The sequence below is a fragment of the Notothenia rossii genome, assembly GCF_949606895.1.
Source record: "Notothenia rossii genome assembly, chromosome: 5".
NCBI lineage: Eukaryota > Metazoa > Chordata > Actinopteri > Perciformes > Nototheniidae > Notothenia > Notothenia rossii.
In genome coordinates this window covers 26,170,681-26,183,787 of record NC_136903.1, presented here as the reverse complement: position 1 = coordinate 26,183,787, position 13,107 = coordinate 26,170,681, and the positions used below count along the sequence as shown (strand labels likewise).

Sequence of the window (13,107 nt, the reverse complement as noted above, 5' to 3'; positions counted from 1 at the left end):
CATGTTCACATGACACAGCAGATGCCAATCCAATTCTGAAGATCTCTTCTGCAGTAGGAGGTTTTAACTAGTTCAGAGAGTGTAATCAACACTCCTCATTTAGCGAGACTAAACAGGTGGAGACACTGAATCAACTAAAGTTGTCGGTTACGGCTAGAGAATGCACACCTCGGAGCCTTCTGTGCTTAAGATAAGGAAGTGCTCCAAATGTCCCAAAACAATAAACTCTCAGATCGAGCTGTGCCCGGTCATAAACTGGCAACAATAACCACAGTTTGAGCAGCCCCTCCTTAAACAGCTGTCGAAGGCTGAGATCCTGTGTCCAAGTAACAGGAGGCACAGGAAGGAGAAACAGATGGAGTATGTCAAAGAGTGCCCCTAAGCAAATGATTCCCTAACAAGTGGCACTTCGGATACGTAAAGCATTGAATCATGGATTATTCTCGAACAAACTGCAGTTGAAGCATTCCTCAGGCTTGAAAATGACATGCCCAGAACAATCAATATAGATGTTTTTATTTTAAAGTAAATTCCTGATAGAACATAGTAAAAAAATGTAAATTATGACACCTCTTTGTAACTGTTAGAGCCAATAGAATCGAGGTGAAGTTCCTTAATCCATCTAAATATTACCATTGATGAGTTAGAAAGATGCACAAGCAGCTTGCCCAAAACGGAAGCTCCGTTACACTATATGAAAAATGCGTTTATTGCCATAAATGTATGATGGATTATCAGTAATCATTGACATGACACAGAGACATTGGATTAACCTCCAGCAGCGTTTATATGCGTTTTAATGCCCTTGATCAGAAAACAGCAAAGGTAAGACGTATTTGCCGTTTTGGCCCCGTAAAGTGAAGTTGTGTGTTGTCTTTCCTGGCTTTCGCTGCCGTGAGTTTTGGTCAAACAGTGATGATATACTTATACCAATGGAATCTGTGGAATCTCAGCTTTCATATGATATCTAGTTTGTGCAGATTGAATGAAATATAACATATGTTACGTCCCGTCCCTCTACCAAGCGGTAGTGGCTCGTGGGAAGACCCGCAACATAAAAACAACCACGCCAAACACAGAATTTAGTTATCGACGGGCATTTATTTTCAGCACAGCCGTAACTCACATGCATGCCTACCGGCAATAAGGAACCAAGTCTGGAGGATCGTAAAACAAACAAAAAAAGAAGAAGGGGGCCTGGGCCAGCCACATCATGAGACGTAGGACCCAGACTTCCCTCCTCTACCCAAAGGTCCAAACACAGCCTACTGGGAAGGAAAAAAAGCCGCGAAAAACCTATACTAATATCCTCCAGAGTTCACACAAAATAATACAGCAAAATATATATAAATCCACACGAGGTGAGAGGAAATCCACGGTCGTATTCACTTGGTTTCAGGACGGGAAAAGAAACCCCTTCTCCTCCATCTTTTCCTCTTTAAGTCATCCCCAGCTGAATGTCATCAGGACACCTGGGGAAGGCGGAGCCAGGGGCGGACCAGGTGTACCTGCGCAGCAGAGACAGATAAAACACATAGAGCACGTAACAGCTACCGTTAGTTATGTGCTAAGTGCGCTAGCATTTCTTCGCTTAGTGCTAATTTAGACGCTTGGTGTTAGACTTGTGTTTCATTTAGGTAAAAATTGTTAATATTGTCTGATAGCTGAGTTTCTTCCCGTTAAGTGGGTATGACACATTAATAGGTTGTTAAATGTTAATAAGCGCTGAGACACAGTTTTGTGCAATATTGTTGTGTATGCCCCTGCCGCCGGGGGCTATCGGGCTGAAGATATCCCTCAAACCTGCTGGCATTTTCACAATGGATAAACTGTAAATTGGTTTAACATTTTTTATTTTTGAGGCTAAAAGCATACAGCTTTTTTTTAAATATGTTTCTATGACTTAAATCTCCTTCCCTATTGATAAAGGTTTATGTGCATTTTGAGATTTCTCGGGGCATTTCTTTCCCGTGCCCCCTTAACTTCTGACATTAAAGGGGGCATCTTTGAGTGAATCTCAATTACTTAAGCTACAAAATAACAATTTATACTATACTCCCTGCAGAATCATGGAATTGACATTGGGAATGTCACAGAGAGGAAAGAACTAAGGAAAAGGTTGAACTGTAAATCCTTCAAATGGTACCTGGAAAATGTGTATCCCAAGTTGGATCCCTTGGACAACGTAGTTGCCTATGGAGGAGTAAGTTTAGTTTCATCTAATGCTTTGAATGGTGGTAGAATTATTGCTGGGTGTGTGTTTTAATGATTCACTCCTACACAGCAATGTTTTCTACATTTGAGCTCCCAAATATTTATTATTATTTTACTTTTTTAATGTTTTTTTTTTCTCCCCTACTTATAGATGAAGAATCTTGATACCAACATGTGCATAGACCAAGGCCCAGTGCCTGGAAACACACCCATCGCCTACAATTGCCACTACTATGGACCTCAGGTAAGTTAAGATTCTAAAAGTGGTTGTCAAGATGAATCCTTAATCTTTGTCGTATTTGCTGCTTATTTAACTGCCAAAACTGCTTTTTAAAATACTTTTTAGATGACTTATTTTCGATCAAACGGAGAGCTCTACATTGGCGGCATCAAGTCCCACAAGTACAATGACAACCGGTGTATAGCTGACATTGGGAATAAGGAAACAGAACCAGGACTGTTCAACTGCAGAGAGGCTCTGCAGAAGAAAATGGGGATCTACTGGGACTTCACTCAGGTACTATTAATGAAATGTAATCTAGCAAAAGAAGTAACTGGTAAAATACTGTTACTAGTAAAAGCCCTGTGTTCAAAGATATTATTGTTGTTAAAGTATTAGCATCAAAATAAACACTTAACGTAGCATAATGTGTTAAAATGAATAGCGTTTTCTTAAAGGTCCCATGACATGGCCATTTCTACTGATCATAATTCCATTGTTGAGGTCTACTAGGATAGATTTACATTGTTCAATGTTTCAACATCACATTGGTTTCTCAAACAGCATCTCTGTATGTGTATTCACTGTCTGTCCTAAACGGCTTGTTGGAGCTCCTACCCCCTCCTCCCTGTGAGCCCACTGTGCTCTGATTGGTCAGCTCGTCCACTATGTTCTGATGAGTCCACCACCGTTACAGCAGGAACATCAGTGATTATGTGTCACAATGGCGTTTGATAGCAACCAGAAAATGACACCAGTAATGACAAACAGATGAGAATGCTGCGTGGGGTCTTGGTGCCGTGTTGGCGGGACGTTGCAGGGCTCGCTGCTCCGCCCTTTGAGTATCGAGGAGCGGACGGTGTGAGCTGTATTACTTGTGTCATTTCCTGGTTGCTGCGTGGGGTCTGCGAGACAGTGAGACATCGCGGAACTAAGCCTGAGCACACACATACACTCACAGCCAGGCTGTTCGCCACACAGTTCTCATTCATAACACTCCGTTCGATGTCTCACTATGGGATGCGCCTCAACGCATATGCACCAGAAGCATCAATCTCATTACGCCAATCCTGATTGGCTGGTGATCTTGACGCCAACGTCAGGGAATCCACCAACCCTATAAGTAGCTTGCGCCACGACGCAGGCGTCATTCAAACACCTCTTCTCGCTTCGGAGCACATCTCGAGAAAGATCAGTAGCTAGCTAGCTTAACGGTCCACAGACTGATATACGAAGCTAACCTTCGGTCGACGGGCGCTCGCCAGCTACTTTTGCTTCGCACGGGAATTTACTTTATTAACACTCCAGTTAATATCAGAATCTACCCTGCCGTTTTTTTCCAACGGATAACGGTAAGGTTTTTGGATTTTTTCCCGCAAACGGTAACACGCCTGTTGCTCGTTTGTCCTTTCTACGCCGCACCAAGGCTAGCTAAGATGGACTCTTCCCTCCCTCACACCAGAGGAGACGGAGTGTCGGAGGCTCGGCTCTGCGGCTGCGGGCTAAAGATATCGAGTACTGACTCACACCAGGTCTGCTCGTCTTGCCTCGGGCTGCAACATGCCCAGGAGGCTATCGACACCCCCGGCGCGTGCGGGCATTGTTCCCGTTTTACCGCCAAAAGCCGCCGCCGGCGGCTAGCGCGCCAAGCTAGCATGCCGGTCCGAGACCTCCCCATGCCTGTAAACTCGCCGGCCGGCGAGCAGGGCATGGTGGCGACCGCCACGGGTGCCGGGTCCCGCGCTGTGTCAAGCTGGGACTCGGTGGCGGCGACAGCCGCGGGAAGGGGGCCCCGTGCTGTGTCAAGCTGGGGCTCCCAACTGGACCTCACCATGGCCTCACCCGCGGAGGATGTCCTGGAGCTGGACTATGAGGAGGAGGAAGAAGAATACGCCTCGGAGTTTCTTCTTTCCGACTCAGACGAAGGCGAAGATGACATCTTCGTCTCGTCTGCCCAGGCTGCCAAGCCTGGGGCCATGTCTGCCTCCCCGGGCGAGGACGAGCCACCGCTCCCCCGCCTCAGCATGGACCTGCAGGCCGTGTGTCAACGCGCTGCATCTAAGCTGGACATCCCCTGGCCTGAAGCGGCCAGAGAGCCCTCCAGGTCTAGATACGAGGGAAAGAACTTGCCCCAAGCCGCAAGGCTGACCAGGCAACTTCTCCCCGTATTTCCGGAGCTGCTGGACGAGGTGTCGGTCTCCTGGAGAGACCGCCCCTTCAGCAGCAAGGCCCCAATCCAGGGAGCCTCCTCTCTGGACTGTGAGGGCATGGAGAAGCTCGGGTTACTCCGCATGCCTCCTATGGAGCCGCTTGTGGCAGCCCACCTCCAACCGCGGGTGTCGGCGGCCCCGAGCAGGAACCCCACACTGCCGACAAAGGCGGACCGGTTCCAGTCCGCAATGACTGAACGGGCCTACAAAGCGGCTGCTTTGTCCGCCAGGGCGCTAAATGTCTCCTCCATGCTAACCGCGTACCAAGCGGAGCTGTGCGCGGACATGACGGTGAAGCCTGAACCGGCCGTGTGGGAGGAGATCATGGCGATCACGGATATTTGCCTCCGCGTGCAGCGCTGTGCAGTACAGGCCACAGGAAAATCGCTAGGGATGATGGTGGTGCAGGAGAGAGCCAGATGGCTGAACCTGACAAACCTCCCCGACCGGGAAAAGGAGGACGTGTTGGACATGCCAATCGTCCCTGAGGGCATATTCGGCTCAGCTCTTGCCTCCATGCAACAGCGGTGTGAGGCCAAGAAGAAGGAGGATGAAGCTCTCCAGCTTTGCCTCCCTCGGAAAGCCCAGCCGCCGCCCCCAACGGTCCTGCGACGGACCTTCCCCCAGGCTACCCCGCACTCGGCCCTGTTCAAGGTCCCGAGATGGCAGAAGCCACAGCCCGCCCCCGGTCTCCCACCGAGACGCGAGGCGCGGACGAATTGGCCAAGAAAGTCCCCGGTCCCGGCAGCAGCCACACAGGCACCGCCGACCCAGACTTTCAGTCACCAGGCGAGGAAGAAGAAGAGGGCAGCCTGACAGCCTTCCCTCCCCCCCTCGGGGAAAGGGCTGGAGGTTTCCTGTTCTCTTTCAGCCCTGGATCGTGTTCCACACGTATCCAGCACCCATGTGTTTCCGGGGGACAACCACGCTCCCGCCTTCCCGCCGCCTCGGGTGATGACTGCACGTCATCCTCCAGTTCGCGCCATGAGGGAAGCAGACTTCACAGCACTGGCAACAGTTCCTGCCAGTCGTTCAAGTCACACAAACACACACAAGGGTCTAAAAATAAAATGTTTGCCACTGTTGCTTCCAGGCTTAAAGCCAAGGGCACAGTCGAAAATATTAAAAAGACAAATAATAATGTCAATAAACAGTCAGGCGACTGCCCCGCTTCTGAGAGTGGCTATGAACGCCTCTCTCGGAATGCGGACGGTGGCCGGGCCTGTGAACGCACCATCACCGCGCGCATGCGCAGTGTCAACCGAGGTTGTCACCCTAGAGCGCCACCGTGTTCAGACACTAGAGGGCGCCATAACACAACCAATGCGGTCACAGGGTGCAGACAACAGAGATATGGTGACATCCCCGCTCGCTCTGAGGAGCGAAAGGTGGAAAATGCTCACATGCTCTGCTTGGGTTTTCAAAACGATATCACGGGGCTACAGACTCCAATTCGCTGTCACCCCCCCTCGCTTCTCGGGCATTGTGCAATCACATGCCCGGGGAGCGTCGGCTCACATTCTAGAGCAGGAGATTCTCTCGCTACTAGAAAAGAAAGCCATATCCATCGTACCCTCCAAACGGAGTCAGAGCGGCTTCTATTCCAAATATTTCCTCGTTCCCAAACGGGGAGGGAATGGAATTCGCCCCATCCTAGATTTAAGGGCTCTGAACGGGTATCTCAGAAAATACAAATTCCGGATGCTCACTCACACATCCCTACTGCGTCTCGTGCGTCAGGACGATTGGTTCACATCAATCGACCTGAAAGACGCGTATTTTCACATCCCAGTATATTATCCACACAGGAAATATCTGAGGTTCGCTTTTCAGGGTGTCTGTTACGAGTACAGAGTGCTTCCCTTCGGTCTGTCTCTCAGCCCACGGGTGTTTGTGCGATGTACGGAGGCAGCGATAGCCCCGTTAAGACAACAGGGGATTCGCCTGGCAACCTATTTAGACGACTGGCTCCTTCTGGCACAGTCGGAGCAGGAGGCTATTATGCAGACGAATATCCTCATGAAACACCTGCTCGACCTGGGTTTTGTAATAAACACAGAAAAGAGCATGTTGTCCCCAGCCCAGTCGGTGCTCTTCCTGGGCTTACGCCTGAGCTCGGTGCCCTTCACAGCCCGCCTGTCAGCGGAGAGAGTGAGAGCCTTCAGGGCTTGCCTCGCTCGTTTCCAGCCACGCAAATATGTTCTCTTCAGATCGTGTCTGCGGTTACTGGGGCTCATGGCGTCAGCCATCCTAGTAGTACGTCTGGGCCGCTTACACATGAGGGAATTTCAGCGCTGGGTAGCTGCCCTCAGACTAAACCCCACGCGTCATGGCGCGCGGAGAGTGATGGTCACTGTGCACTGCGTAACGGCGCTACGCCACTGGCTGCACCCGACTTTCCTGGTGCGAGGCGTGCCTATGGGTGCTGTCTTATCGCGGAAGGTGGTCACCACGGACGCATGTCTGACGGGCTGGGGGGGCATATACGAAGGTCGACCTGTGAGGGGTCTCTGGAGCAGAGACCTCCAACGGTCACACATAAATTATCTGGAGCTCTTAGCGGTGTTTCTCACCCTAAGACGCTTTCTGCCTTCTCTCAGGGGACATCATGTCCTCGTGAGGACAGACAACACGACCACGATATCGTATATAAACCGCCAAGGGGGTTTGCGTTCTCTACAGTTACACAGGCTGGCACGCAAACTGATCTTATGGAGCTGCGGACGTCTCCTCTCTCTGAGAGCGACACACGTACCGGGAGTGATGAACCTCGGGGCAGATCTGCTGTCCAGAGGTGCACCACTGTACGCAGACTGGACTCTACATCCAACGATTGTGAGTCAGCTGTGGGTGCGTTACGGCCGGGCCGCGGTAGATCTGTTCGCATCAAAAGAAAATGCTCAATGTCAGCTGTTCTTTTCAATGCGCGATCTAAATGCACCGTTAGGCGTGGACGCGCTCGCGCACGTTTGGCCCCCGGTCCTTCTATACGCGTTCCCACCCCTGGCTCTAATTCCTCCAACTCTGGCCAGAGTGAGAGAACAACGCCACACACTGATCCTGATAGCTCCACACTGGCCTGCAATGTACTGGCTGGCGGAGATATATCAGCTGCTGTGCGGACAGCCGTGGCAGCTCCCGCTACACAGGGACATACTATCTCAGGCGGGGGGAATGATTTTTCACCCACACCCAGAGCACCTGGCGCTATGGGCCTGGCCCGTGAGTGGTATAACCTGAGTACAGTGGGGCTCCCTCAGAAAGTGATAAACACTATTCAGAGTGCAAGGGCTTCCTCCACCAGGTCTCTCTATGACTGTAAGTGGAGGGTGTTTGAGGAGTGGTGTCTTCAAAAGAAACACATCTCTTTTCAATGCCCTGTCGGTGTGATTCTATCATTTCTACAGAATCTGATTGATAAACACAGAGCTTTCTCCACGATCAAAGTGTACCTGGCTGCTATTGCCGCATGCCATGTGGGCTTTGGGGGAAAGACGGCTAGTCAACATCCCTTGGTCTGCCGTTTTATGAAAGGGGCTCGCCGGCTCCTCCCCGTTTCCAGGTCATTGGTGCCCCTGTGGGACTTGACGGTGGTTTTAGATGGGCTCGCTCGAGCTCCATTTGAACCCCTGGAAGACGCTGACATGAAGCACTTGTCACTGAAGACAGTGTTGTTACTGGCTCTGGCATCTGCCAAACGAGTCAGTGATATTCACGCGCTCTCTGTGCATCCTTCGTGTACTCAGTTTGCCCCGGGGCAAACGAGAGTATTGCTGAAGCCCAACCCGGCCTTTGTGCCTAAGGTGGTTGGCTCATGCACTCCCATTGACCTTGAGGCATTTCCTTCACCGCTAGGTTCCTCTGGGGAACAGCGGCCGAATTTGCTTTGCCCGGTTCGTGCTTTGCGCACTTATATGGACAGGTCGAAAGAGTTTCGGTGCAATGACCAACTCTTTGTATCTTGGGCTAACCCTCATAAGGGCAAGCCCGTTACCAGGCAACGGCTCTCCCACTGGATTGTGGAGACGATTGCTCTGGCTTATACGAGTCAGGGTTTGCAGGCACCAACGGGCCTGCGCGCTCATTCTACTCGTGGATTGGCTACATCCTGGGCTTTGTTCAAGGGTGTTTCCATTCAAGACATTTGTGCAGCAGCGAGCTGGTCCTCGCCGCTCACTTTTGTCCGCTTTTACAGGCTAGATGTTTCTGCTCCAAGTGTGGCCCGCGCAGTGCTGGGCCCCGTATTGGGACAGGGTTCTACCTGTTAAGTTCTGTTTTTGTGTTGGTGATTTTCGAGATAAGCATGTCTGGCAATGCGGGAGTCTCAATATCCCATAGTGAGACATCGAACGGAGTGTTATGAATGAGAACTATAGGTTACTTACGTAACCCCAGTTCTCAGAGTAACATGAAGTGAGATGTCTCACCTGACGGCCCTTCTTGCTGAGGCGAAGCGAGAAGAGGTGCTTATTTTGAATGACGCCTGCGTCGTGGCGCAAGCTACTTATAGGGTTGGTGGATTCCCTGACGTTGGCGTCAAGATCACCAGCCAATCAGGATTGGCGTAATGAGATTGATGCTTCTGGTGCATATGCGTTGAGGCGCATCCCATAGTGAGACATCTCACTTCATGTTACTCTGAGAACTGGGGTTACGTAAGTAACCTATAGTTCGCCACACACTCACAGCCTGAGAAAAGATAAGGCTGTGTGTGTGTGTGTGTGTGTGTGTGTGTGTGTGTGTGTGTGTGTGTGTGTGTGTGTGTGTGTGTGTGTGTGTGTGTGTGTGTGTGTGTGTGTGTGTGTGTGTGTGTGTGTGTGTGTGTGTGTGTGTGTGTGTGTGTGTGTGTGTGTGTGTGTGTGTGTGTGTGTGTGTGTGTGTGTGTGTGGAGAAAAAAATGGAAAAAGAAAAATCTCCAACGAGGCGTTCTGGTGCAGCATAGACAGGTATTTTCTGTGTTAGAGTTTTACTCGCTACAGGGTGTACTTTGAGGGTTTGTGACTTTGCATACCATTTACATGCATAAAAAGCTACATAACCAGGGCTGCACATAACTGATGCGCAGGGGCGCCCCCCGCCAAAAAAGGAGCACCAGATCATTTGAAAAAAAGCGCATCTGCGCACCAACCTTGAGAGAGGAGAGAGAGAGAGAGAGAGAGAGAGAGAGAGAGAGAGAGAGAGAGAGAGAGAGAGAGAGAGAGAATAATTCACGAGCCATTTAGGTTTAAAAAAAAATTATCCGCCCGCACGGCATCTGCGATCCCTCGCTTTACCCCTCGCTATCGCAGGAAGGGTCTGTTTTATGCGCTCCGCACAGTAACCTTGCTGCGAGGCATACAGTGAACAGCGAACACTTCCCCCTCCCGCACCCCGTTCATAAAGTCAAGTACCCCTCAAAAGGTCCGGTTTATTTCATTTTAAGGATGCGCACCAAGCAACATCTCCAGGTGCTCCTTTGAGAACCAGGGCAAACAAGTTATGTGCACCCCTTTACATAACACACAATGGGACGGGTAATAACCGGAAAAGCATGTCATGGGACCTTTAACACTAAATTGTAAATTACCCTTCACTGGGAGTGGTCATTTCTAACCGTTGGTGTTTTAACATATCTGAAATGTTATTGTTTTACCACTATATTAATCAAATGACTTCACAAACCACGTCTGTTTTCACCAAATCTGAAAATGCATGTAGTTGTCATAATTTGGTATGTACCACCCTTTGAAATGATAGGGTGGTTTAGCTCATGGTGACTCATTGTTCAAAATGTTGCGGTCGTCTGAATGTTTAATGATGACATACTGAGTAATGTGTATACCTACTGTTTACATGTATTCTCTTTTCTAGGGCAAGGAGTTAAAGAACAGAGAGACAAAAAGATGTCTGGAGATTAAAAAAGATACACTAGTAATACAGGAGTGCTCTGGCCAAAGATGGGAAGTCCAACACATAATCAAAGCCTTTTAAAGTGTGTCTGTGTGCTTGCGGCCTACAAGAAGTGCACTTCTCTGCTCATAGGTCAGTCTCAAAGAAAGTCAGTAACGCTATCATGCCTTTATATATATATATATATATATATATATATATATCTGACAGACATCAATTCATCTCCATCAACAACTCCAAATCCCCCACAGTCCCTGTCAATCATGGTGTCCCTCAGGGTTCTGTACTTGGTTCCCTTCTGTTCATCATCTACATCCTCCTACTTGGACAATTCTCCAGTTCCGCTGTTATGCCGATGACACACAGCTCTACCTATCAACAAAATGTATTTCTCCAAGCACACACTCCCAACTCAGCACCTGCCTCACTGAGATTACAATTTGAATGCAAAACAATTTTCTAAAACTCAACTGCGACAAACTGCACATAACTTGTTTGCCCTGGTTCTCAAAGGAGCACCTGGAGATGTTGCCAACACTCTCACGTCATTAAAAAAAGCCCTCAAAACTCACCTTTTCACTCTTGCCTTTAACTCCTAATCCAATAACCCCTCGCCCCTATTCCACCTAGCTTAGCACTTTACATTTTTTTCGTTATCTTAAATGTATTGTTTTATCCCTTTTGTTGGATGTGATGAATAGACTTGATCTCTGCAAGTACTTATTATCTTTCCTTCTTTATCCGCCCTTTTTCTTTTGTTTGACACTACACAACGGAATTTGCTGATTGGACCAGAAAATTGCATTGTTTTCAATGTAAAACATTTTTATTTGGTTCTATTCCTTTAACAGCCCATCTTTGCAATCTTTTCACTCAGGGACACTAAATATATTACATGCAATGAAAAAGCTAATGCAAATGTAGAAGATAGTTTGCTGAATTTCTTCCATGGTGTGTTCACAACAACAAATGCTATCAGATAGATGCAAGTGCTTTCATTGCGTTGCTGTGATTAAATGTGACCTTTTTTACTTCTATCACAATCAGCCAGTTGTTACAAATGCCACATATGGAAGCATTGTAATGCAATACGTGCTGTTTTGTGAACATCCAGTCTAAAAATATAAACGTTTTCTTGGTAATTTATTTCTACTTTACACTGCAACATAATCAGTATAGAGAAATTCAAATCATAAGGTAGACGAAAATCAAGTAAAATGAAGGGTGAAAAACATTGGGGTGAAAAATAAAAAAAGGGTAAAAAAAAAACAGCATGCATGGATAAGTGAACGTTAACAAGTCCACAGCTTAAATAATTCCTGTATACCTTCCACAAAAAAGATGTTAATGAATGGGTTCCGAACCGGTTTAAATGTACTATGGCATTTGGTCATTAAATGTTGTCAGGTTTTACTTCTGCAATCTGATTCAGAGAAGGGAATTTGTTACCATTAGCACTGCACTGGCCATTTACATCTAAAAAAACGTTATGTTAAAATCGTGTTACAGAATGGATGGTACCTCTTTTTGAGTGAATATTCTTTATGTTGAGTGTATTATCTTGGTGTTTTATAATGACTTTTCTATTCTGGGGAGCCTATGTTCAAAATATGTTGAAATATTATTGTCTTTTGAAATCTACATTTGGAAATAAAGTTTATGTTTAAATTGGTTTGTCTTTTAATTGTGTTTTGGTATTAAAGGCCTATCTAGCTTATAGCCCAAAAGCTTCCCTTAAGCCGATATAGGAAATGGGAATGTGACGTCATGAACAGCAATCTTTGGAGGATAATAGCAACCGCAACCTATTATAGTAACCTACACATGAGCGAAATAGCATCACTTTTACAATTTAAACTTTTTAAACATGGTTGGTAGGCACTGTTATGTGCTAGTTGTAACAGCCACTATATGACCAATGAACAAAACCAAAAAAGGACTATGGAATTACAATTTATACTTTTATAGCTAAATGTACACATTGCACAGTGGTTCCCATTGCATGTAGTCAAAAGAGACAAAACTCAAATAGAATAATAAATCAAGATATGTTTTAGCCGTTACATTACACAGCGTAAGAGATGAATGTTTAAGGTATATTCACATAACCTTAAAGGGATGGTTTGGATGTTTTAAAGCAGGGGTGGGGAACCTCCGGCCCCCGGGCCGTATACGGCCCGCAAGACCATTTGGTACGGCCCTCGAGGTAATTTATAAACACACGCAAAAAAGAAAAATGTTTAAGAAATCTAGACCGCAAACAAATTAAACAAAGCGAGTGCCTGTTTTTCCTGGCCAAGGTCAGGGTCCTTGAACACAACACGAGCCTAACGTGTCATCACGTGGTATATGTCTCGTCTGACAGGGGTGCAGTTCTAACGGAGAGCACCAGAACTTCGCTCCAGCACTTCCAAGCAGTACCCATAAGGAGCCGTAGACATGCCGCAGTTTTTGCGTGACTGTGTCTTAGTTGTAAGCCCAGTGGCGATCTGTTCCTCTGTCATACTGATCATACAGTCAATAACTTTGTTGTTATTAGCATCTCGTTAGCTAGCTATGCTAACGAATATAAGA

The 13,107-nt window shown here is 47.6% G+C and overlaps 1 protein-coding gene across 1 annotated transcript in view; it reads left to right on the top strand.

The window, feature by feature from the left end:
- The window catches only part of LOC307038770 (putative polypeptide N-acetylgalactosaminyltransferase 8), a 16,385-nt gene extending 4,181 nt beyond the window's left edge, over positions 1-12,204 (top strand). The window contains exons 4-7 of the mRNA XM_079680449.1: positions 2,066-2,203; positions 2,366-2,458; positions 2,561-2,731; positions 10,495-12,204. Coding sequence (XP_079536575.1) covers positions 2,066-2,203; positions 2,366-2,458; positions 2,561-2,731; positions 10,495-10,614 — 522 coding nt within the window. The 3' untranslated portion in view covers positions 10,615-12,204. The remainder of the gene's footprint in view (positions 1-2,065; positions 2,204-2,365; positions 2,459-2,560; positions 2,732-10,494) is intronic.
- Positions 12,205-13,107: the final 903 nt, after the last annotated feature.